Source organism: Podarcis vaucheri (assembly GCF_965113315.1).
Source record: "Podarcis vaucheri genome assembly, chromosome: 6".
Taxonomy (NCBI): domain Eukaryota; kingdom Metazoa; phylum Chordata; class Lepidosauria; order Squamata; family Lacertidae; genus Podarcis; species Podarcis vaucheri.
Genome location: NC_138764.1, coordinates 72,262,672 through 72,288,758, shown reverse-complemented (window position 1 = coordinate 72,288,758; position 26,087 = coordinate 72,262,672). Strand labels below are relative to the sequence as shown.

At 41.8% G+C, this 26,087-nt stretch overlaps 1 protein-coding gene and 1 long non-coding RNA gene across 6 annotated transcripts in view; both read right to left on the bottom strand.

Moving 5' to 3' along the window:
• Window positions 1–6,854: 6,854 nt before the first annotated feature.
• Window positions 6,855–9,485, bottom strand: LOC309534661. Its single transcript, XR_014220824.1, has 2 exons — window positions 8,577–9,485; window positions 6,855–8,407 (listed from the first exon to the last, which is right to left on the bottom strand). It is a non-coding gene; the product is annotated as an uncharacterized lncRNA (long non-coding RNA).
• A 1,065-nt stretch (window positions 9,486–10,550) lies between these two features.
• The window catches only part of HIPK1 (homeodomain interacting protein kinase 1), a 39,748-nt gene continuing 24,211 nt past the window's right edge, over window positions 10,551–26,087 (bottom strand). For 2 of the 5 annotated variants that reach the window (XM_082226935.1, XM_082226936.1), the window contains exons 10-16: window positions 24,604–24,738; window positions 18,533–18,675; window positions 16,955–17,137; window positions 16,307–16,522; window positions 15,114–15,346; window positions 13,935–14,071; window positions 10,551–12,801 (exon numbers count right to left, since the gene is read on the bottom strand). In XM_082226935.1, the coding sequence (XP_082083061.1) occupies window positions 12,331–12,801; window positions 13,935–14,071; window positions 15,114–15,346; window positions 16,307–16,522; window positions 16,955–17,137; window positions 18,533–18,675; window positions 24,604–24,738 (1,518 nt within the window). In that variant the 3' untranslated portion in view covers window positions 10,551–12,330. The remainder of the gene's footprint in view (window positions 12,802–13,934; window positions 14,072–15,113; window positions 15,347–16,306; window positions 16,523–16,954; window positions 17,138–18,532; window positions 18,676–24,603; window positions 24,739–26,087) is intronic. The other 3 variants (XM_082226934.1, XM_082226937.1, XM_082226938.1) reach the window with 3 other exon arrangements.

Here is a 26,087-nt window from a genome sequence, read left to right as displayed (position 1 = left end):
AAGTCTTCAACCAGGTTCTGTGCCCTAAGAATGCCCCAAAACAAAAATATTTTGCAGTACTGGTGAGAAGTCATATTGGGCTTTATTTCTGTGCAGCCCTTTTGCTGCTTTCTTACCTTACCACAACCCAGATTATCCTATTACTTTCCTTACATTTTGAACTAGTTTATTCAACATGGAATTTGATAGTAGATAATGAGATCTGAATTGAGTGGATACATTTTGTACTCAGAATCTGATTCCCAAGTACAAAATAAATGCACATAGTGTCATTTATGAAGGGTGCCTAGGTACACAAATCTTGGCTTTCGCATGCTAACTAATCCTGAGCTACAACTGGGAAAGTATTGGTCTCCAGCCATATATCGTTTGCCGGTGTCATCCACAATTTATACATATACAGTTAATAAATGATGCCATTGCACATAAATTTTATATAGAGGAATCAGATCCCAAGTACACAGTGTATCAAGTGGCAAAATTCTTGAGTGCTCTGATTTGACATAAGCAGCAAATTCTAAACATTGGCTCAAACAATATGACAGGGCCCACACATTTATGATAGAACAAAGATCTTCTTGCTATTCATCCTTGGGAAGTGAATGCAGTGGTGATAACTCAACAGGACCATTTAGGCCAACAATGTGGTTCAAAGTCTTGAGTTCCAAGCAGGGTGCAAGTAGGACTATTGCATACAAGTTTTATGGAGTAAAAGAACTAATGGGGTGCTGATTGATGAAGTGATTATGGGAAAGACAGAAGGCCCAGGCATTCATTTATTCATTCATTGCAGACTTTAATACTACCTGGGCTACTTGAGAACACTCAACAGGTGTTTGACAGAATCAGTTGCCTCACCTGCTTTCAGAACATGCCTCCACTTCATATGTGATGCCAGAAGTGCTGGTCTTTACCCACTCGGATGCTCTACAATGGTCAGAATATGTTTTCATAGGGAATGGACCTCTGTTCTCATTCAGACATGGAATACAAAGCAAGGCTTCCCATCTTGCTCTAAGGCTTATGGCCAAATAAGTTTATGGTCCCTGCCATGTTGCAACTCTAGAGTAGTTTTCAAACAGAGGTTTCTAGTGTTTATCTATCGTTTTTTCCAGAGAAACTCATTAATAGCAAATAAACTTCCCTGGTGTCTGCCTGCAATATGTAGCTGCAAGGGAATAATCTTGGTACCTTTAATAGGATACCCTACTAGAATAGTATACCCTACTAAATACCCTATTCATAGTACCCCCTATTCATTCCCATGGTTGTCCAATAGACCCAGCACCAGGGATAGTGTGTTCCCTAGAATATGGCCCAAAATCCTCTGTTAAATTGTTCCATAGAAGTCTGGTTAATATTATGTTATCTGAAGGCAGAAAATCTGAAGAACCCTCCTGCCCACCCTCCACCGCAAAATCCCTTTTGCTCAAAGAAAGAGCATCACTGAAAACCAGGTTTTTTCTTAATTAAATGGTTTTTGAACCATTTTCTGGATTCCTTGGTCCTACTCTTTATTTTATTTTATTTATTCCTTGTTGCATTTATTGCAATTATATCCCACATTTTTCTCCAAGGAGCTCAAGGTTCTTCCCACTTCTCATTTAATCCCCACAAACTGAAAAAAGGAAGATTTGAACCTTTATAATTGAGATTAAGACCACTAACATTAACTGACATTGAAACAGTAACCAATGGAAAGAGACCCGGAAACATTTGAGTTCAAATGCATTGCATTTGATTAAAGTGGGGTTTTTTTAATTTAAAAAAAAAAACCTCACTGACAAAGACAGTTAGAAATGAGCCACTGCTTGCCTGTATTAGCAAAGCAATCAGGTCTACAGCAAATCTCGCAATAGATCAATATCTCTCTGACAGTCTAGTAGCGTTATTGTAGAATGCAAATAGTTTCTGATTAATTTCAGGAAAGAACAAGTTCCCTTTTTCTGGAGCTTCAAGGTCACATGCCCTGCCATTGGACAAGCTGGAATGGCTCGCAATGCTTGCCTGTAAGGAGCGGCTGATTTGCCTGCCCAAGAGAGAAGTCAGGGCTCTACACCAATTCAGATCAGTGGCCCATCTAGCTCTGCATAGTCTGCACTAACTGGCACCAGCTCCTGTCCTGTTTCCAGGAATCCCTGGAGATGCCAGGGATTGATCCTGGATCTTCTGCATGCAGTGCATCTGCTGAACTACAATTCTTCTGCTAGGAGAGAAATGAAATGGCAGGTTTGCTTATGCAGATAACTCTCCCCGCACTATGACTCCCACCAACATCACAAGGGTAGCACTGCATTTGAGTTCCAAATGTTCATCTTTGGTAGGGTAAAAAGAAGGGGAAAGTACAATAGCATATCCAGTATATCTTTCTAGGTTCTGCTACAAAATTTAACATGAAATTGTTGTAAACAAAAATTGCCCTTTTCCTTTATGGGGTATCCAAGAGCCCATATAGAGTCCTTACGTAGGTTCCCTATTGGTAGGAGAAAATAACAGAGGCCAACCAGAGAATATTGAGAAGCAAAGCAGCTAGTAAGCTGGATCTTTATTGATCTGTTGCAACAGGGTGCTCCCCCTACATGCAGGAGAGGAGGAGGACCCAGAAAAATGGTGTGCAAAGCCTTATAAAGACTTTTGAAATTGCCCTCCTGTAGATCAAGACCACCCCCAGAAACATCATACGTACATCACAGAAGGGGTGTAACCTAAGACCACCCCTCAGATACATCACACCTACATCACAGAAAAGGCGGTCTAAAACAGAAATTTGAATATTGTTTTTCTCCTGTTGTTGTTTATCTCCTGTTTGGCAGGTTACTTGATTGGGTTGCCTGGGGAGCCCGGCCATTCTTTTGTAGTGATAAATACTTAGTTCCTGGGCCAGGTCACAGGCTCACACCCTATTCATATCTTAAATGTGTCCTTAAGACAGGATTTGTGAGGAAAGAGACAATGGGGAGGTTTCCCACTTTGACCTTGCAGAGAAAACATTTGTTCAGTTTAGGAATCAAAATGGTTCCAGGTTGGTCTTCCTGTGCTGATCTATGTATGTGCTTGGTTGGTACACTTATGAACATTACCATATATCTAAGAGCATAAAATTCCTATCACAATATGAGCTAGGGATTCCTTTGTTCCCCTGCCAGCAATACCAAACCACTGCTGCTCTTTTTGGCGTCCATTTATTTTGCCATGATGGGTCACTTGCCTTTAAAGCAGTGTTATTGGGCAGCCAATATTATACACTTCAGCAGTTTTAGCATTCCAGCTTCCATTCTTCCCGCTGATTGGCTATGCAGATTTGTTTTCCAACAGCTTCTGGAGGCAACCATGTTGGCTACCCCAGTCTGCTGGGTAAACAAAGCAGCTGTACATTTTTCTACCTCTTTGGCTTTTGTATAAGAGAGCTTTGACGCAAAGGCTTATGGTGCCACCTAGAGGCTGCACCAAAATCATTTCAATATTATGCCATCTAAATAAATGCAAACTTTAGCAGAGGCTCTGTAACTTGCTATAAGGACAAGATTACTTTTCATTCATGCCTCTTTTCAAGCAGCTGAAAAGGCCCTTTATGTGTGGTATGTTTTTTTCTTTTCTAAATGTACTGAATAAGGTGGTCACTTCCTTATCTCGACAACAGAGGAAATGCATCACCAAAAATGACAAAAAATGAAATGAAATGTTCATATGCTAATTGATATATAAAGATGCAAATTTAGAAATGAGTAGAATCAATTTTGGGTTTTTATCTTGCAATTTTATGCTGCGAACTTCCCTGAGATCTACGAATGTAGAGTGGTATGCAAATTTAATAAATAAAACAAATTGAAAAAAATTGAAATACATCTCACATCATAGTGGAATAACCATAACCAGATGGCCTGTAATGCCTGCTCATTCTGCTGCCCAGGTGTATTCGTTTAGTCCTGTCTGTCTCTTCGTGACCCCATAGACCAGAGCATGCCAGGTACACCTGTCTTCCACTGCCTCCCGCAGTTTGGTCAAACTCTTATTCAGCTTCCAACCATCTAGTCCTTTGTTGTCCCCTCCTCCTTGTGCCCTCAGTGTTTCACTGCCCAGGTACTAACTGCTAAAAGCAACTTCTAGGCCCCTGCTCTTCCTTGTATGGTCCTTTATCTTCAAACTAAACTCAATTCAGATCATCTTTCAAACAGGTGTTTGCAGGGGATGCCCTCAAATACAGAACAGTCTTATGTAAAGTAGGCCAGCCTAGCATTAAAGCAGTGCTGGTTAGGCTTATGACAGGTAGATATAATTAAGTAGGCAAGGCTTAATTTGAGCCAGGGCTCCAGACTCCAACTTTCAATGTTAGGGCACTTGCATGTATCTGCCGGACAAGGCACCCCCTGCAAACACCTTTTCCTTACACTGCTGCGGCAGTTCTCCACAGACTGAATATAGAAGCACATAATACACTAGAAACTGTTCCATTAGCTGAGACCTTAATGAGGAACATAGCATTCTTCCAGCTTGGTTAACGCGTCAACATGGTCAACATGGTTTACCTATCTTCAGCATTTTTCTCAAGATCCCATATGCATTGAACACCACAGTCTGTTTCAAGAACTGGTGCAACATTGTGAAATTTGGAGCTCCATTACACAAGCTTTTGGAGGTGTGTCTCCCCCCCCCCCCCCGAGTACAAATAGCCTAACAGGAAATTATAGTGCTTCTGAGAATGAGCAGAGGGGCAGGGTTGACCAGACATTGTGGTTTCCCGATCTGATCCCCATTTCCTTTCACTATATTTATATTATATTCCTTTCGAGGATAAAGGATTAGAGCAGGTGGGGCCAAAGCTGTACCCTCCAAATGTTGATGGACTACAGTTCTCATAATCCCTGACCACTAACCATTGTGGCTGATGGGAGTTGCGAGTTCAGCAACGTTCAGAGGGCACCACATTGGCTACTTCTAGAGCAGAGGAATGGCCAGATTTGGGAAGTGGGGCAGGGGAGCTTGTACAAGTAATTACTTCTAATGTAAACATCTGTTCATAGACCTCCATAAATAACAAGCGCACAAGAACGCAAACACACAAATGGTAATTTCCAGCTTATTCAGTATAATGCTCAGAAAAGCTAGGGTTGCCATACGTCCAGAATTTCCCAGGCATAGCCCTCTTAAACAGCATCTGGGCAGAAATTGCTGAAATGTCCAGGAAAATCCGGATTTATGGCAGCCCGTGTTGGAAGTGTAGATTTTGGCAAATTTCATTAAAAGTAGCTCAAAAACCCTTTTTCAATGAGATTTTGCAAAAAAAAAAAAAAGGTCAACTTTGGCCCGAAAAAGCTCAACAAGGTTTCATAGTCCTGGTATTTATAGCAAAGTACCCCAAAGTTCACCAACCCAAATAAGCAACAAGGACTTTTTAAGTATTTGCTGTTTTCACAACTTTGGCGTTTGAACTACCAACTCTCAGCCTAGCCTGCCTCTCAGGGCTGTTGTGAAGATAAAAGGGGAAAGGGAATAGGGAATACTGGATGGAATCCCATGTCACAGTGTGACAAATACCCCACCTGCACAAATATTTCAGCTTGCCAGACACAATGATCCCCATTTCTCCCCACCCCCAAACCACTGTAAGCTGTTGGAGTTATAAGGTATTTTATTGCTTTTGCCAATTCATTTTGCATGCATATTTTTGTATTGTTGTGTTTAATGATTACCCGCTCCTCACTTGCAGGTCCCTGGGCATGTTACCAACATTTAAAGGTCAATGTTAGAAACAGTTAAAACAGTCACAGGAATAGAGTGGGTCCTGAAAACCCCACCTCTCAGATGTTGAAGGCCAGATTAAAGATGGTTACTGTATATTAATAAATAACAGCTCATTAATAACAAGCAGACCAGTAGTGATGTGGGGGTGGGAAGGGAACATAGAAAATCAAAGGGGAGGGCCTGCAATAGCACCATTTTCTTTTATCAGTAGGAAGGAAACCTCATTTCAAGGAAGCTGCTTCTGCATAAAACATACCGAAACCAGACATTTCTGTTGTGTTCTGTAAAGTGCAGTACACTGGTGAATGAATTAAATAACATGGACATGAAAAAAGTGCTTCAACAAACCTACCCCGGTATCCTCCCCCATCCAGCTTCTCCTGCTGCTCTGGGAGGGACATGTGTGGGTCTGTGTGTTCCTTCCTTCCTTCAATTCCTTAGCAACAATGATTAAATGTCCTTAGCAATGGTGTTGCCTGCCTAGTGTTCAAACATTAGAGCTGTATCTGTGTATCAGGAAGTTCAGCTGGCACCTTCATTACACACTTGTAGGCGCCTGGTGAAAATGTTCCTCTTCAACCAGGCCTTTGGCTGATTGGCATCCAATGCCCTATTGAATGCGTTGCTCTTGTTTTTACTATGCGTTTTGTAGTTTTTATATTGCAATTTTATGTTGTGAACTGCCCTGAGATCTGATGTAGGGCAGTATACACATGTAATTGAAACTGCAGCAGCAAAGAATCGGGGGGGGGGGCTCCTGGCCTTAACCTCCCCCCAATATTATCCAGCAGCCCTGCAAACGCATACAGGGGCATGCACAAACCCACGACAATATTTAGGGCTCCACATCAACTATCCAGAGTATTAGCACTCTTTATTTTGGTACACAGGAAGCTACCTTATACAGAGCCACACCATTGGTTCATTCTAGCAAAGCGCAATGACTATCAGTTGCCCTCTGGGGTTTCTTGCCCCAACAATACTTAAAGATGTCATAGACTGAACTTGGGACCTTATGCATGCAAAACGGATGCTCTACCACTCAGATTAAAATTAAGATTAGCCTTTGGGACTTGTAACCATAAAACACGAGTCATAAAACAGCAAATGAATAGAGTACAGAAAATTAACCCTTTTTATTGATGCATTGCAATTGTTCTACATTTTTACCATATTATGTAGAAAATACTTAAAATACAAGCTACTTTGTAAAACCAAAGACAAACATTGAATCCAAAGATAAACTATGTTTTCACAATGGACCATTTTCCCATATAGTTAGTATTAAATTTTTTTAAATATCTGTATTTCCTTTTGTTAAAATGATTTTTACATTACCCCCTAAGTACATTGGCAATACAAACATAGATCAGTAATTGTCAGAAACTACCTTTATCTAGCGGATTGTAAAAAGGAAGAGCACAACCAGAAAAAATTTAAATTCTACACAGTAAACTAGCATATCAAATACATTTAATAAAGTAGGAATTCCATTGCAATACCAAGGATTCAAGCAGAAATACTAACATTACATATAATGCACTGCTACATGTAGTGAGTTAGATAATAGTTCAAGCTGAATCTGAAATCACACATTATATAAAGTTTAGCAACAAACAACTATGTCAACATGCGGCACCATTCATAAGTTAAAAATTAAAATGAAAAAGCAGGGCTGTGCCAATCCAATCACCTAGAAGCAATTTAATTTCATGTATTTTTTAAATAAAAAAACTGAGTCAGAGGTATAGTGCTGCACTGGTCAACTATGTGCAAGCAGTAAAGCTCTGAAGTTGATTTTGCAGTGGAGTATCAATAGCTGTGAGATGAGAGTTCAGCTGTCAGGGAGAACACTAAGGAATTGGTTTAACTCATCTCAAGAGTGACTAGGTGAAACATTTCATCTTATTACAAAAAAGGCAAATTACTGTGCAACCCCCACCACCGGCTGCAGAACTGAACAGTTGCACACATGCAAGTCCCACAGATTTCAACAGGATTTGCACACATTCAGCTGCGGGCAAAAATGCAGCCCCAGCATTTAAGTGTTTGATTTTGCGTAAAACGTTGCTTTTGCTAAAATAGTATGTTCACATATAGACTGCACAGCTATTGCCTTACATCTCTCCATCCGCAGGGAGGCAAGCTGGATATTGCAATGGGAGAAAAGGATAGGGCCTAAGGCCTAATTCTCACAAACAGCAAATGCAGTTCAGTGTGTGAAGCCAATGTTGTGCCATACATCATTTTCTGCATGCTTGGGGGGGGGGGAGATTATAATTAGCTTGACACTTTTTATGTGCAGGGAATTATGCTTTTGGGGGTGTGGAGGTGGTATGCCAGAACATCCCATCATGTGCACCCCCACCTACAGCCCAAAGTAAGAGGAGTCCAGGCACAGGGTTTGCAACCACATCTGCTCTTTGTGAAAACGAGGCCTTGGTCGGGCAGAACCATTAGAATAGGCCTGACTAGTTTCAAAGCAACAAAATGTTTTTTTATATATCTGGGACAATTCATCAATGTCAGTCTAGACCATAGGCAAACTCCGGCCCTCCAGATGTTTGGGACTCCAACTCTCATCATCCCTCATCACTGCTCCTGTTAGCTAGGGGTGATGAGAGTTGGAGTCCCAAACATCTGGAGGGCTGGAGTTTGCCTATGCCTGGTCTAGACTGACCTTGATGAATTGTCCCAGATGTTAAAAAAACATTTTGTTGCTCTGAAACTAGCCAGAGCAACAAAATGACCTTAAATGGTTCTTATCCCTTAAAAGGACAATTAAAGCCCATCAGAGTTACCGGATAAAAACCATTTCTAAAGATTGTCTAAACCATTAACTCTGATGGGCTTTAATTGTCCTTTTAAGTCTGGGGTAGGGGACCTGTGGGTTTCTTGCATGCAAAATGTTTAAAGCAGGAAGGGGGGGCTGTAGCAACTGGGTTTTAAAAATACTCAAGCCGTGGATTTCCAATGTAAAGAAGGCTTTCAGTTAAAATTTTAGGGAAACTTTCAAACCAGCATTTTGAATTTACTTCCCTAAAATTTTAACTGAAAGCCTTCACTGCTTGAGTATTTTTAAAACCCAATTTCAAAAACACTCTTCAGGATTTCTGCGAGGTGCATTATGATTTTATCTCTTTGGGTGGAAAGGCACAACTCTGCCCTTAAAGGTCTTGCCATAGAATTTGGGGAGGAAAAATTAAAAATGGGCGTGGCACTCAGCAAGAAACCATTTTTATAATGTTACAGCAACAGAAAGTGTTGTTGACACCAATGATGTAAAAAAAAAGAAGAAATGCCTTTTTACTCTTTTCCTCTGTATTGATATCTTTTCCTCTGTATTAGTCTTGGAAAAGATTAAAAAGAACTGAGAGCAAAAGTACAGTAAAAGGTTCACAGCTAGTTACGGTGTTAACCAAACACTCTCCTATTGCCAAAAACAACAGATTCCTCATTATAAAGGAAAACTGTAAGGCTTGTGGTCCACAAACTTAATGCCACTTTCCCCAGTAGGACTAAGATCACTGAAGGAAGGAAATGCACACCATCAGCAGGCCAGTTTTAGTGTGCTTTTGTACCACACTTGATTTTCTGGGTTCTGTCAAACCACTGTTCATTTCACCACTGCCCTTATATAGAGGATGATCTTGTCCAAATGGAGAATAAACTGGCCTGGAGAGTGGTATTGCTACAGCAATAAAAGGCTTTGACAGCCCAGTTCGTATTCTGTCCAGTCTGGATCAGAACCCAGAAAATCAAGTGTGGTACAAAAGCACACGTAAACTGGCCTGCTGATGGTGTGCATTTCCTTACAATACCAAGTGCTACAGCTCTCAAATCTTCCCCAAAGCGCCACATTACTAGTGGTGTTAAATAAAACTTCAGAATATTATGTGCTTTCCAGCAGGCTCTCTTTGGTATAAAAGTTCTTAACACCAAACTAGTAATATTTTACAAGAAACAATCTGCTACACACAAGGGGGAGAAATATAATGTCACAATATAATTTATGGGAAAGTAATTGCACATGCTTAATTACCTCTGCAACATCAGATAAATTTCCCAATGCATTCCCAGCACAATACCCTATTAAAGATGCATCGACAGCTAACAGTATAGGTAATAACGGGGGTGGGCTGGGGAAAACTTTACTCCAAATAAAATACCTAGGACACAAACATTTGTGCATCACCATAGTTTGTAAAGCCATGGTTTCTCAGATTCATGTATATGTAGATTTCAATTGCTCAGCATAGTTGTAAAGCCATGGTTTCTGGTTCCCTGGTTTACTGACCGATAGTCAACCATGACTTGCCCATTCAGACATAACACCAACCCACGGTTAAGAAACATAGTTTGGCAAAATGTCTGAATGGACAAGTCATGGTGATGCACGAACAGACAATGACTTAGTCACTGCTCTGCCTCCTTAAGACTGCTGAGCAATTGAGGAGGAAACCTACATATACATGAATCTGAGTGCACAGAGGACAGAAAATAAACGCAGACAAGCAGCTCTGTACCATCAGTTTTAAACTATGGTTAGCAGAAACCATGTTTGGCTTTGATGTCTGAACTGAGGCTATCAATTTCAGTTGGAATGTGTTTAGCACACCCTTAAATTTCTAGCTGAAATCAACAGACGTGAAATACTTAGCTCTGGCCAGATCATTTATGTTGGCATTGAAACTTAAAGCAACCTTTTTTTACCACTTATGTATCCTCAGTTGGATACGCTCAATGAATTGCTTCAGTTTGACGGAGAGCGGAGGGGCTTGCTGGTCCATCATAAGGCAAGCTCACTGTAAACTCTAGTCACACTACATAATCATTTAAGGCACTACAATATTTGGGGGTGGGGGTGGGGGACACACCAGTCACACATACCTGTGCAAAACAAATCAGAAGGTATCCTTGTCTCTCATGCGGCTCCATTTTTCTCTCTCTCAGTGCTACAGTGATGAGCTCTAGACAACTGCATTATTTCACATACATTCCAACATGTATCAACTCATTTTGGTTTAAATACAAAGGAATAGATAAATTTCATCCCCAGAAACATTTAAGAGTTAGACGAACACTAAGTACAGAGTTCAAGTATAACCACTACACATTTTGATTACAAAGACAGAACATTTGGGATTAGCAGGAAATTTTGCTTGTTATATTTTGTTCTAATCAATATGTACATATTTCATTTTATGTAAAATATTAAAACACCACCATTACAAAACTTCTAAAATAGTTTTAAATTCAGTAATAAACCTTTAAAATCTGCAATTTATGTGTCATGTTTTTGCAATTCCTACATGCACTTACTGTATACAAGTCTTAATAAGAGCGCTTTAAAGTTTTCTGCCAAGAAGATCCCAGAGGGATATGCTTGCAGGAGTATAAAAAGTTGTACATATCAGTAGGTTGATGTTTTGGTGAATTTCGGATTCCTCAGATAACTAGATCAGGAAATGAAAGATATGAAGGGAAAGAGACCCTTACATTTCTGGGAAAGGAATCCAGCTCCAAATGTTATTTTTAAAAAATCAAACTGAAAGGGTGTAATTGTCTGAGCTCCTGATGAAGTCTATGGAAATGAACAGGTGATGTGTTATCTCCTATTCAATTCAGCAAGTCCCAATCAGAAGAAGTTCCCAGTGGCTCCTGCCCTCAAGTCATAATGCAAACCAATGCAAACCTATGCTTTTCAGCACAGAACAAGAGCTTTCTGGCAAAACAGTCAAAAACCATATTCTAGGCTGTGATCACACATACAACAGAAAGTAAATTCATACTTTCTGTGGGGGTTTTTTAAAACTCAATTTTATTTTCATACATTAAAATATTAAAACGAGAGGGAAAAGATTCATGGTGTAAATGGAGAATGATAATAACAATTGCTACACTAGCTTTAAACAAAATTAAAACCAAGAAACTGGGGAGCGAAATATATAGATATATATATATACACATATATAAAATATACACACAGAGAAATGAGAAGGTAACTGCTTTTGCAGAATTCAGCTATTGCCTATCAAGAATGTGAATTACAAAATTAACTTTAAAATACTAACTCAAGTTTATAAATCTGCCCTAGCAACCTAGAGTTAAATGTGCATTTTTAGTGGCAATATGGATTTGTGCAAGCTGCTAAAATAATTTAAACAAGTACTAAGGTAAGTTTAAGAGTTAAAAAAATCCAGCCTTTTCACAAAGTCCTTGGTTTCCTTTCCCCATTTGATTAAGATAAGAATAGCTTTAAATAAACGGGGGTTCAGGCCTTTGATGTTGTTTTTTTAAAGCATCCATGAAAGTTTAACTTTAAAATCTAAATGTGAATATGACTCAAAAGGTTCTGCCCGGTGTTTACCTGAGCTTTCCCCCAAACAGCAGGGCTCCACCAAGTGACAACCTGACTCTAGACAGCATACAGAGAATTGTCAACAAGAGGAAGGTGGTCCCATTATTCTCCTCCGATTCTGCAGATGGTCCTGTTGTGGAGCTGTTAGAATATTGCAAAACCCACTGCAGATCTCATCACTTCTACGATCAAGTTGAAAACAACTACCATTAATCCCTGCCCAAGAGCTACAAGTAAGAGTACTGATTAAGCTTGGTAGGACTCAGTGGGTATCCAGTGTAAATAGCAGATCCTCTGGAAGCACCAATATAGGATTGGGTGGCAAACTGATGCTGATACTGAGCAGGTGCTACATTGGCAGAGGTTAGCAAGCTGGGCCCCACACTGACTGGGACCTGGTGCACAAGAGTGCTCGGGTGGGTGGTGTATGTGGTGTGCCGGGAAGAGCCCTGAGGGGAAAAGAGATGTGCGATGGAGTTGGTGGAGCCCAGAGTGGCAGCAGTAGTAGGTGCATAGGTGTACATGTGCGGCTGGCTGGCCGTTGCTGCTGCCAAGTGGGGATGCACTGGGCTACTATGCTGGAAGGTGTAGGGAGCCTGAGCGATCGTTGTTGGCAGGGGAGCGACATAGGCCTGCTGTCTCCGTGGAGCTGGGTTTCCACTTCTCTCTTGTGAAGCCAGGACAGTTCCTTGCTGGTTCTGCAAAGCAGGGGGAAAATGCAATGGATAAAACATTCAGACGGACATTATTCAAAGAACCCGTATTAGGAGCCATCCATGCAGATGAATAATTTGAAGGGCTAAGATGGAACAGACTTGTTCTCTGTTGTTCCAAAGGACAGGACGGAAATTAAAGAGCAGCAGGTTTTGGCTAAAGATTAGGAGGAACTTAAGAGCTATAAAACAATGAACAGAGGTTCTTTGCTGGATGGATTTAAAGCAGGGGCTGGACAACCATTTCTCTGGGGTGCTGCTGTTGCATCCTGCATTGCAGATACTCCACTAAGAAAGTGGTTGGAGTAGATTACCTCCGAATTCTAAATATTCTAAAATTATCAATGCTTATTCTGAAGCAACAAACTAATGGCACAAGCCAACTCTGGTTTCAGCTCTAAAGAGATAGGTATTACTTAGAATTTCTCAACATGGCATCAAGTTGTAGCACAAAATGTTTAGCTGGAAACATGAGAGGAAGACAATATGATAGCTTAGCTTGAAAACCAAGATTCTGTGACATTGCACTCTCCCCAGCACTGAATCTGGCTCAAAGCCTAGATACCACAGCAACTCAAAAACCTTTCATATAGTAGAGGTTCCTGGAATGTGCTGGAAGGAACAATGTGTGGCAGATCTGGTGCACAGGCCTTATTTTGGCCCCAAACTGTAGGGACATGAAGTACAAACAGAATTGACAGCTGAATTCAAATCTGCCTGAATACAGGTGACTCCCCACTTATGTGGGGGTTACGTTCTGGGCCCCTGTGTGCATTAAGTGAAATGGCTCACAAGGAGATATTCCTTGTGGTTCCCGAGGAGACCCTCCCCAGAGCCCAAAGAGGACATCCTCTTCATGCCCTGGGGAGGGTCTCCTTGCAAGCCATGAGGGCACTCCAGTGCTCCCCACTTCCAGGTTCCCCGCGCCATGCATGTATGGTCGCGCACAAATGGGGAGTTGCCTCAACTACCCCTTGCAATTCCCATCTATAGCAGCTCCCTTGTGCTTCATCATTTGGAGTATTTCTCACTGTTCAAGCTTCACTAGTCATTGCTAATGTCCAACACCACAGCAGGATCTACAGCCAGTATTCATCTGAAAGGAGAGCCCTGATTACCTGGCTAAGGTTGAGCGGCTGTACACCATTTGTCACCACCCGGTGTTGCCGGTATCCTGTTGGCGTGATACAGCACCCTGATGCTTGTCCACTTACAGATGCCACTGGCTTGGTCTTGCTCAGGCTACTCAGGACACCTGCAATGTTAAATCAGCGTTTAGTCCACAAGATAGCCTCACTTTGTAAAGGAGCTGAAACTAGATATTGTGGCTGGAAACCAGCATAGACTGTATGAATTCCCCCCACCCCCTCGCCACAATAAACAGCGGATTCATGTCATATGAAAAACTACTTCTGCTAGTACCTTCCGTTTTAAAACTGATTTCCCATGCAGCATGACGGTAATAAATTGAACTGTACACAGTATTCCAAGTGTGGTCACACCACAGATTTCTATGAAGGTATTACAAAAATAGCAGTTATCAGAACTTTTATTACTCCAAAAATGCTCCCTCCACAAAACAAAGTTTGAAACTGGGGAATATTAAATGCAGCTCTGTTAAAGATGCATAGCAACCAGTTACTATGGAGGGAAATAATTGTACAAGTGAAGAAGATTATCCTAAAATGACTTGATAGCTTTACAAGCAAACAAAGGAGCACCTACACGGAGGGGGGGGGGGTCTGCAAAGCATGGGCCATAAAACACTCAACCTAGTTCCAATTTAAAGTTCAGGATAATCTTACTATTTTGAGTATTTAAAGGCCAGTTCTCTGGGCAAATGCCCATCCAAATAAGAAACCTATGTTTAAATTGCTCAACATAGCAAGTCCTCCACTCATCAAGAGCAACCATACATCTATAATGAACACATGGCTGGATCACTGTTTTAACTGTTTTTATGTTTCATATATGTTATTATATTGTATATCACTTTGGGAAGCCTCGTGCAAAGTGACACAAATAAAATTAAGATAAATAAAGAGGTAACTTAGTGAATGTCAGCGGTAGTAGAAATACTCTTATATTGGAGGGAAGAGTTGTACTGTATAGATCTTTGCCCCTCTCTAGTAACAACTTTATTGTATTTTAAATATATACAAATGGTCACAAAAGATAAATACATACAACAGAGTGCTGTCTGTGTTGTTGAGATATATATATATATAAAAAACCAACAGACTAAAATGAAAATGAGCTCCATGATGGAAGACAGTTTTGCTGGCAACCATTCTTACCTGAGGCCTGGGTGGCTACGATACAGTCACTGAGCTGTGTTTTGAGAGGCACAATAATGGTGCGGGAGTTGGAGCTTTCAGCTGCCCCTCGGCTTGGCTCTAGAGTTCCCCCGGAGCTCCTGAGCGTGGAAAGCGCATTCGATGCATAGGGGCTATTCAGCGAGGAGTCTGAATCAGGGGAGTCGTTAACGGTAACGTAGCTGATGACATTGGATCTCTGCTTCATGCCCAAGCTAAGAGAAAAACATTCAACTGCTTTATTACAACATTTCACCAAATGTATATCCAGGACATTCAGACACACAAAGGAACCAAATAAAGGGGTATAATACTACTTGCTGCAAGCTTCACAATTCTAAGAATTGCATTAGGTATTACATTCGTACCCCATCTTTTCTCCCCAGAGCAAACATGAGGACTACACCATTTCATTCTCAAAACTGCCCTATTAGGCTAGGCTGAATGGGTGCAGCAGGCCCAAAGTGAGCTTCAGGGTGAAGTAGGAATTGAAATCTAGGTGTTTCAGTCCAAGTCCATCATCCCATTCACTGCATCACTCTGACTCAACACATTTTCTAAAGCACAGCCCCCCAACCACCCCTTAGCGTTCAAGTCAGGGGAGACAAACCCAGCAAGTATTATGTCTAAATCGGTTCATACAACTGAAACTTCAAGCAACATTTCTCCAAGTCCATGCAGATGCACTGCTGCTTTTTCTCTCCCACCCCTTCTCAGCTTTATATTTAATTCTGTGCCTCCCTCAATTTTCTTTAGCTTTTACCCTTTATAAAGACAAAGAAATTTAAGGTTTGAAGGCAAAAGTTCACATTCCTCTAAGCACTGTTTCTGATATCCCCTGGAGTGTGCCAGCTCAAATCACAGTGGAATTAGTATTTTATTACACTATCTTTTATGTTCACTTACTGTTTAGTTGACTCGTACAGAACAAACCCATGCGGCATAATCCACAACTTCCTTGCATGACTAAAAATGGTTGTGTATTGGTTCCTAGCCACCAAATCTAGCATACAGCCCAGAACATCTGACTAGAGCTATAAAAGCAGTGTTCAGTTACCCCAACACTTAAAAACGAACCTGCTCAAAAATTCTTGAGTGGTATTCCTGACTTATCTTTGGAATTCCTAAAGGACTGCATTAGCAATGGTCCCTTAGGAAGGAACTAAAACCTCTACCTTGCAGGCTTGTATTTGTTGTCCTCCTCTTCATCAGTGTCACTGCGGATGGTGATTACGCTGACTGGGGGGCTGGGAGTGTCTGGAATGACTATGGGCTGGTGCTGCTCCTGCCCCGGAAGGAAAGCATTGGAGGAGGAAGATGTGGCACGCAGTGGGCTGCTCCCAATTAGAGAGTAGACTTGAGATGGAATTGCCTCTAGTGTAGATGCAGGCCTACGGAAAAATACAATGATGGTTATCATAAGCAAATCCATTGGTGGGCAATATTGACACTCCCTTGTTAGAAAGGGATTTGTACTAGCTTGACTAGTGAAGCTTAAAGGACGATGTACAAATCAGTACAAAATAACATCAATTAGAAGTCACAGGAGGCCCATATCAGTGAATGTCCCAAACACCGCTTGAGATATTTCATACTCCACGTTTAGATGGCTTATATTAACTATTTCTAAACTACAGAAACATCTGTAGGTGCCAATACAAGACAGTTCTCAGAACAGGACTGCCAAAGTAAGATTTAACCCAGTTAAATCTTAACTTTACTGCTATTAGGCAACACACAGAGTCTAACTAATATGGGCCTTTTTGAAAAGTGCTTCCTTTCTATTTTGTTCAAGAACCATCACAGTGGGAAGAAGTCCTTACTTTGTGGCACTATGAGATGGCTGTTTGTTCTTCTTTGCTGGCACGACATTATTTTGCTGCTGCCTCACAACATGAGCCACTCCAACATTCAAAGGCTGGGTTGTAGCCAAAGTCACATGGTTGGTCAGCAAAGATGGCTGCTGCATGATTGTGCTGTATTGATTTCCATGTGAATGGGCGTTTCTAAAGGCAAAAGGAAAGAATGCAGAAATGCCCATCTTAGGTACCATAGAAAAGACACCAACTCATTGAGTAGCTTTCCCCATCCTTGTGCCCTCCTCCAGATAATGGTGGACTACCCCAGCCAGCCTGGCCAAGTTAGAGGTCACCAGAAGGTAGGGGAGACTGCCTTAGAATGAATGATCTGATGTTTGTCCTTGGTTTGCCAATCTATCTAAACAGACAAGCACCACAAGCTTCCCAAGGGGGGGGGGGAGAATTATATCCTTAATCCTAGTAGATCATCAATAAAGTACAGGACCATTTTCCCAAAAGCCACAAAAGAAAAAAACCCAAACAGGTCTTGCATAGCTTTCAAAACATACCTAAACTTCACCAAACTCAGGAGAAAGGAGTTCCATTGTCTCACTGCCAATTCTACATGCACTCATTATAAAAGTAAAGGTAAAGCGGACCCCTGACTATTAGGTTGTGACCAACTCTGGGGTTGCGGCACTCATCTTGCTTTATTGGCCGAGGGAGCCAGCGTACAGCTTCCGGGTAATGTGGCCAGCATGACTAAGCCACTTCTGGCGAACCAGAGCAGCGCACCGAAACGCCGTTTACCTTCCCGCCAGAGCAGTACCTATTTATCTACTTGCACTTTGAGGTGCTTTCGAAATGCTAGGTTGGCAGGAGCAGGGACCGAGCAACGGGAGCTCACCCCGTCGCGGGGATTCAAACCGCCGACCTTCTGATCAGCAAGTCCTAGGTTCTGTGGTTTAACCCACAGGGCAACCCGCATCCCTCGCACTCATTATACACACACTTAAAACACTTGTGTCAGGCATACAGGTATCAGAAGGCAGAGGTCAATACAATGCTATTAAACAAGTGATATAAGCATGGATGGGGAACCTATAGGCCCTTCTGATGCTATGGACTACAACTCCCATCAGCCCCAGCCAGTATGTCAGAGATGATGCACGCCTAAGAAAATCTGGAGGACCCTGGTTCCACACCCATTATATAGAAAATGAGATGAAGTTTCACTGCTTATTTTACATCTCAAAATGGTGCAAGAGTTCAATCATTCATTTTGGAGCCTCATTCCCTGAGGCTTGGGAAACTCTGCTGAATGGAGCGGGCTGCGGAGGCAAATCCTTAAATACTGGGTGGAAGAAACATCCAGACGTGGAGCTCCCACTTGCGGTATTTGCCTCCACCCAATTTTCAGGGATTCCTCCCCTTCTCACGGCACTACTGTTCACCCCAGAGACTGGGGAAGGAGGGAGGGAGGGAGGAGGTCCAGTCCATGGGAAGCCAATTCTTTTAGGTCCAACAATCTACCAGCATCTCCTTGTGTTTCAAGCCTCAAAACATGTAATGTGGAAAGATTACGTCTACTTTTCTGCTCACCTCCAGTCGGCCAACTGCTGGTTGCTTCCAATTGTCTCTGGAATCACAGCTGTAGGCTGAACAGAATTGTGCAGTGCAACCCCTGGAAGTTGTTGCCAGGTAGAAGGCAACAAGATCTGCTGGGTGCCTCCAGGCCAAGCCTGCTGCAAGACAGCAAACAGAAAAACAAAAGGTTTACTAAGATTAACGTTTTAAAGACTGGGGAAGAAAAATCAATTTGTTCAAAGTAAAAGAAGTAAGTAGACTGTTAACTTGCAGAGATAACGGCATGTGACTGCATTTCTACAAATAATTTTACAAAAGGAAGTGAACAAGATATTCAGGGATAAAACACCCCCGTCACTCTTGTTACGTTTACATCACAGAGGCTACCTGCCACTGAGTTTGATGTTCATATTGTACTGCAGAAAATGTATCAGAATGCATCTAAGGCTCGGTATTCCGGGGGGGGGGGGGGTTATTTCCAAATTATTGGGGTGGGTGAGCCTTGGGGACTTCAGGACATGGGTGTGTGGGGAGAGGGAGGATGGGTTTTTAGTATTATTTTCTTCCAATGCCAGTGGTTGGTTATCACATGGGAAGGAAGTAAATGTTCACAAAAGTATTTTCAGCCTGAAATCTGCCTTTTTGGAGTTACCTGAATACCTACCCTGCTCACCAATTAACTTAGTATACAAACTCATAGATGCTTGCACAGTGCAGCAAGTTTGTTGCACACAATCCATGCAAGGATCTCTGCATCCACACTTGGAGAACAGATGTTGGTACAGGGCAGGAGGGAAGTACAGCAGGATTGGCTGAGTCCAAATGGTTGGGGAATAACTTCTTTGAAGATCACACATTATAGAAATAAAAAAGTTGTGGGTATTGCAAAAGGTAATGTGAACAAGAATTGAGAGTTTCCTTGCCTGCGTATGAAACTTTGGGCAAATACCCTAAAGAAATTGATAACTTGCTATTACAGTGGCTTTAGGTACATCAACTGCACATATGATCCAGTATTAGAATTGCAAGAGAATACAATTATTTGGCTCTCAGGGGTTTTTAAGTATCTTCAGCATATATTTTATAAAAAGAATGGCTATAGATTACAAATGAAATTTAACTTCTTACAACTATTTCTCAGTTACCAGGGTCTACACATTTTAGACAGGCTTTAGAGGCATACTTTGTTTCTAGTAGACTCTGGACTCAGCTGCATTGGCAAGGAAAAGGCGCTTTATATAAGTTGTTTATGCATTCTAACACTACAACACCAGATGGTGCTGTGGAGTTCCATTTTTGCCAACCCAATTTCTCCTAAAGTTTGCAACGCATTGAAATGAAACGCTTCTTTGATGTGTCTAGTGTTAGGATTCTTGCTCTGTGTTTGCAGTCATGAGATTGTTTTCTATCACATGACTGTGTATGTTTTCATTCCACAATGTGGGAAGTGACGGAGACAGGATGTTTTGATGTTACTGTGTTCCGTGAAGTGGGACATTTGTCCTTTGTCTCTTTCTCTTTGCTGTCTGATGAGAAAGAGGAAGGAGCTTAAGTCAGAATGCTCCGAGTGTATTATATGTAAATAAAGTAGATTAGCCAAAATGCTGAGCCATTGAGTCTGTTAAGCGAAATGTGAAAACTCTGCAAGATCGCTAAGTGTACTAATGCCTTTTGGTATCAGTCGCTGTGATCTCCGGGCTGGAGAAAGCTTTTGAAGCTCCCGAATGACTGACCAGATGCCCTACTTTTGAAAATTTCGGTGGTCGTCCCTAATAGGCAAAGGATTTTAGGTATGCTTAAAAAAAAAAAAAGACCAGGGCTGAGCGATATCTTGTTTTCACCATTGTGGTATATCAGCAGCTAATCATCATGATATTCCAATATATCACAATGTTGGAAATTGGAGATCAGGCATAGGGATGAGGGTAGGAGCAGTCACAGAGATTGGGCGGGTGGGGTGCTTGCAGGTCAGGTATGGGCATGAGGGAAGGAGCAGCTGCAGGGATGGGATGGGTGTGGTGAGGAGAAGAGGAAGCAGAGTCACCTCCACTGCATGTAGTTTGAGTGGGAGAGGACTGGGGGGTGCTTCAAGCTGCTGTCAGGGGGCAGCCAATGAACATGAATATACACTGTGGCTGCTGCAGCTTTCCTGCTAAGTAAAGCTGCTCTACCTCAGTGACAGGGGAAGGTAGTGCCACGGTGGCTTGAAATTAGGACCGTCAGCTGCCCTGTTTTCCCTCGGCATGAGGCACAGGTGCCAGCTGCAGGGGGGGGCTAGGTGCTCCCTCATGAAGTGGCCAGGCACCCACAATTTTCTGCACCAGGTTTGCACACGCCATGGGGGAGCAGGGGAGAGGGAACCCGCTGGGCACAGGCCAGCATGAGAATACTGCCTCAGCAGCAACACTGCTTTGACTCTCCTTTCCACCTCCAGGGTCAGACCTGACCCAGGACCGGTGCTGTGGCTGGACGCAAGGGAGCTGGCGGCTGCCACACACAAAGCCCTTAACACAGTGGTGTCCAAACTTTTTTTCAAAGAGGGCCTGATTTGATGAAGGGAAGGGCAGTGAGGGCTGACCAAAGGGCCAAACGAAGTTGTTGGACCTTTTTTTAGGATTGAAATTGTGGATTTTTTTAGGATTTTACCCCAAAGCTGTTGAACTTTTTTTAGGGTTGTAGTTGAGTTTTTTTAGGGTTGACTCAAACATTGAGGTGCCTTTCGGAACGAGGAGCCAGGCTCCAATGAGGAGGTTGAGCCCCATCTCAAAATTGAACCCAGGCGTGTGGCATCTGCATACACCACGGGCATGCTGACATCAAATGCACTCAATCATGCGATATTGGTGTTGCCTTGAAATCAGCTGCCCTGCTCTCCCTTGTGCAAGGAGTGATATATTGCTGCATATTGCTAGGTCAAAATTGTTATCACAGTGTGATTTCAAAACTGATTTTGGCCAACATATTGAAAAATCACACAGCCCTAAAACAGACCATAACATTTGTGATGTTACCATGAAAAAAGGGACATAAAATTAGTTGAGGGGGGAGGCAAGGGAGGGGTCCCTGGACCCCATGGGTGCGTTCCGTGGACCCCTAATTGGGAACCACTGGGATCCAGCCTCTGTGGCTCCACTACAGCACTTTCTGCTCTGCAGACCAAGCAAGCAGGGGCGGATCGTCTGGTGGGACACAGAAGCAGCACTAGCCTCCTGGCAGTGGAGTTGCTGGGATGGAAAAGGTAGGGATTGTGTGGATGCTCCAGTAGGAAGGAAGGATTGGCTCTGTAAGCAAGTCCACACAACCCCAACCTTGCAGTCGCCTTTTCCTTCCTGGTAGATGGTACCAGCTCCATGGCTGAGAGGCTATTGCTGTGTCTCTGCCCTACTGAGCGAGCAACTCTAGAGAGCAAGAGATTCTGTTTTGTGCCCACTGCTAAATGACGGTTTACAAGGGAAAGGTGTGGACAGAGTGTATGCTTCTAACTCCTCCTCCCCCTCCAAACAATGACACAAAGGCTGCATCCTGGTGCAAGGCATAGCCTGCTGAGATTTTCTTAACTTAAAAAAACAGATTAGTGTTTTATAGAAGGTAGTTGTTTTATTGATAATTTGTTAATTATTTTTTTATAATTTATGTTACATTTGTGATGTTCTACTATGTTATTTATTGTATGAAAGCCACTTTGCAACTCATGTGAGTGAAAAGCAGCACAAAAATACAAAAAAAGTGAAATCTCTACTGACAGCTTCTTTAAAACCTACTCCTATGGTAGACTTCCCCTGCTCATCACAATTAAATGTGTAGTGATCAGTTATAAGCTTGCAGCACTTTCCATATTTAAATTCAAACCCATCCAATAACAGTGGTTTCCCTACACAGAAAGTCTTCTTAAGATACAAGTTCTGCAGTATATATATATAGAGAGAGAGAGTGAGTTCCACACATATGGTCAAACTGTGAAACCATGCACACATGCCATTTTAAGTTGACATATTTCTGCAATTAACAGATCCACATTACTGTTTCCAAAAAGAAGCCTTCAAGCAGAGAACTGCTAACCCCTCTGCCAATACAAGCGGAATAATAAAAAAAAAGAGAGAATTATGTTAAAAGTCACACCATGCCTCTTTCCAAAAGCCAACACCTGCACAAGACAAAGCAGAGAGTTTAATACAGTGCGAGATCTAATGTCCCACCAGGAGGCAGAAATCGGGCCTTCCAAGCGACGAACTGCTTGACAGAGGAGGGACAAAAATATGCAAAGCTTAGCAAATGGCTAATGCAAACTTAGATGAAGCGGCAAAAGGGAGAAGTGTTGAAAGCACTAAAGGTGAGCACTTCAGGCAAAAGGCTATTAGAAGCCAAAATTCAGAGAGAAAAGCAGGATCCAAGTAGGCAGGTGGATTTAGTTGGGAGGTGGGGGGTGTAAATTCAGTCATTGCACCACACAAGTACTGAAATTAGTATGGGGTGCAAAATTCAACATTCCAAGAATGTAAGTTTTTGTCTGTGTTTTTAAAGCTAGTTTTTAGACCTTAAGTCTGCAAAGAGGTTTGAAAGAACACAGGCAGTGCCTGGTGAAATTAAAGAAAGAAGGGGGGGCAATCGCAAAAGGATTTTCAAGTTGTCAGTGCCTTGCAGAGCTCTTCTCCCCTTCCCATGAGCCAAAAGAGGATTGAATATATATACAAAGTGCTTAATTTGAATGATTTATACAGATCTTATACAGCTTTCCTTGTCAATGAATTTTGATTAAGAGTATATACAGTCGAGTATATACAACGCTGGATTAAGTATTCTACAATGTCCAAAGAGGAATGTACCAGATTACTGGATGAGAAACTCAAGTCTTTTACAGCAGCTAGTCACAGAACACTTAGGTTCTGCATGGGCATCCATGTTTCCACAATTGAAATTCAATCTGAATTGAATGAGGGGAGGCAGACAGGAGACCTATGAAATCTTTTAAGTTGTCTTTTCAGCACATGCAATTATATAACCTTTAAGATCCCATCCTGTCTGCCTTCTTACACTTGCTATGGTGTAAACAGCAATGCCAAAAGAAGCAGTTCCTCATCTGGTGAGACTTTGGTTCTGACCAGAGCCAACAATGCTCCAGAATGTATCTATTTGAAGATAAAGATGCTCATGAATTATCACTTTAAAGCCACAAAAGACAACGATGTATGTAACAAATGGAAGTGTGCTTTGCAAGACACGTGAGGACACCAGGGTTTCAAGTGCACTGCAATGTTTCCATAAACTTCACTGATCTGATTCTGGAGTTTCCAATTGACTGTTTTTTGGTACCTACAGTGTGAATTCCACTGAAGGTACCAGTCAAATTCAGAGAGAGAAAGAAAAATTTGAAAATGGACACTTCCCTTAATATCTCCAGCAAGTTCAAGAACAAACTATCCTGAGAAACAGTTTAGAAGGTAAGAGCTCACCTTTAATCTCAACCAAGAAATGCAAAAGGAACTAAAAGTATTGGTGGGAAGCAACATCTCTCTGAGGATGATGCACACTGCCAATGATTGGTCAGAGGTAATGAAAAGCCAGGGAGAATTGGAGGTCAGCATTGTTCAACAGAGGTTAAGAAATCTGTACTGTTAAAGCCGTTTATTAATAAAGTATTTGCCGATATTAGAAGTTTTCAGTGCCTGAAACATTTCTACATGCGAAGAAGCTTTAAAAAGCTTAACTTGTCAAATCCTGGCTGCCCAGATGCGTATGGCAGAGTCAACCTAAGGGCCATACCCCTTGTTTTCAATCAATAAAATGTTAAAAAAGATAGGAGAGTAAAGAAAGAAGAAATACAATTATCACTCTTCTCAGACTAGGAGAAGAGATTGCTCAACACACTAGGCTAGTAAAGAACAACAGTCAATGGATCTGGATTCTTTACAGAGCAACACTAAACATCAGAGTCAGACAGTGCTTCAGCAATGTTGGGGAGGAAAAACAACGAGACATTAAGATGTAGCAAGAACACAGCCACAAGATGGCACATGCTTCCATGCCCTCTGCAAGTCTAAGTTAAAACAAAAACTCCGTTAGTGAACACAATCAAGGGAGGCAATTACCAGTACTGCAGCCGTCTGTTCTACTAGCGCTGGCCGGCCGGCTGCGCAGTTCAGAGTAAAAGGCACCGCATACTGCGGCGTGATGGTGGCTACTTGAGGATGAAGAGTTGCTACCATTAGTGGTGTACAGCTTCCCTGAAATGTAGATTAGGCAGTGAGTGAAACAAATGTACTGAGGAAACAGGCCCAGAAAGGCTTTCTCCGCAAGGAAACTAGTGGCGCTTTTGAGTGGCTTGCAGAACTCATGGGTATGCTCTGATATAAATATGCTTTTCTATCAGCTTAATTCAGTATCTCTTGCCTGAAGTGATATTAAGTGATATTAAGTACTCCTGAATTTCAGTGAACAAAAACTTTTGTGTTTACCGCACTTGAGAGAGTATTAATCCTCAGGAATATCTAAACTAGTGCAGGGAAGGCTTGGAAAGACTAATAGCCTCCAAAATCTCCCATTGGACATGTAAGATTGCAAAACCAGTGTTCTGGTACTTTAAGATAAAAAGAGCAATACCTGCCTGTCCATTGACTTTGTTTAAATAAATAAAAGGCAATTCAATGATCAGAGTAATTTCATTAAACATCTCCATAACCAAACTGACTTAAAACTTCACTTTCTAATAGATTTGTTTTGTTGCACTTACAAAGAATACCATATTGGATTTCTGTTGTGCTAGTTTGAGTAATTCCAAATGCCTTCCACAATAGATATAAAAAAGGACAAGTTATAAAGTGCATCTTTCATTTATTCATGCCTGACCTGAACATGTTTGCAATGATATCACCCAAGTCCCATGGCAAAGACCACAAAATTATATTTGCCATTTATGTAACCATTAGGCTTTCTGGATCTTCTGGTCTGAAACAAACAGGACTGTTGGTCTTACCTGAAATGTATTTTTCCTTTGAGTGATAAAGTGTTCTCTGGTGGAATATGAGTTCCCTCTAATGCTCAGAGGCAGAATTACAGCTTGTTTAAGAAGATTCTGCTCACATCCAAATAGCTTATGGCTGTCCAATCTGCTACAGCCCACACGAACCACAAAAATATAAAAACAAACAAGGAAAACATACAGGAAAAACACTGTTCAGATGGGGTCTAGATGCTTCATTTTGAAGTGCCAGAGAGCAGGTTCTCTCTCGGCAACCCACTGTTTCTTCACTACAGTGTTGTCATACGTAAAAGCACATGGTGAAAAGGAAACTACAGAGAGAAGTGCTGAATAGCAAGGCAAGGGACCCGAAGTTTGAGTCTGGCATCGATTAAGATTAAGAGGCTGGCATCCAAAATGAATGATGTCCACTGTGGCTTCCTTCAATGGTACTCCCTTCTCTACATTGCTGGTCCACCACAAACTGAAACTTACGTCACTGAAACTGGCACCTGTCCACGCAGGAAAAAGATAGTGGTTTCCTTATATTCGTAGCCAAGAGCAATTTTTCAAGCTGGAAAGAATCACCTGCATGTGACTCTTTGGAAAACCTAG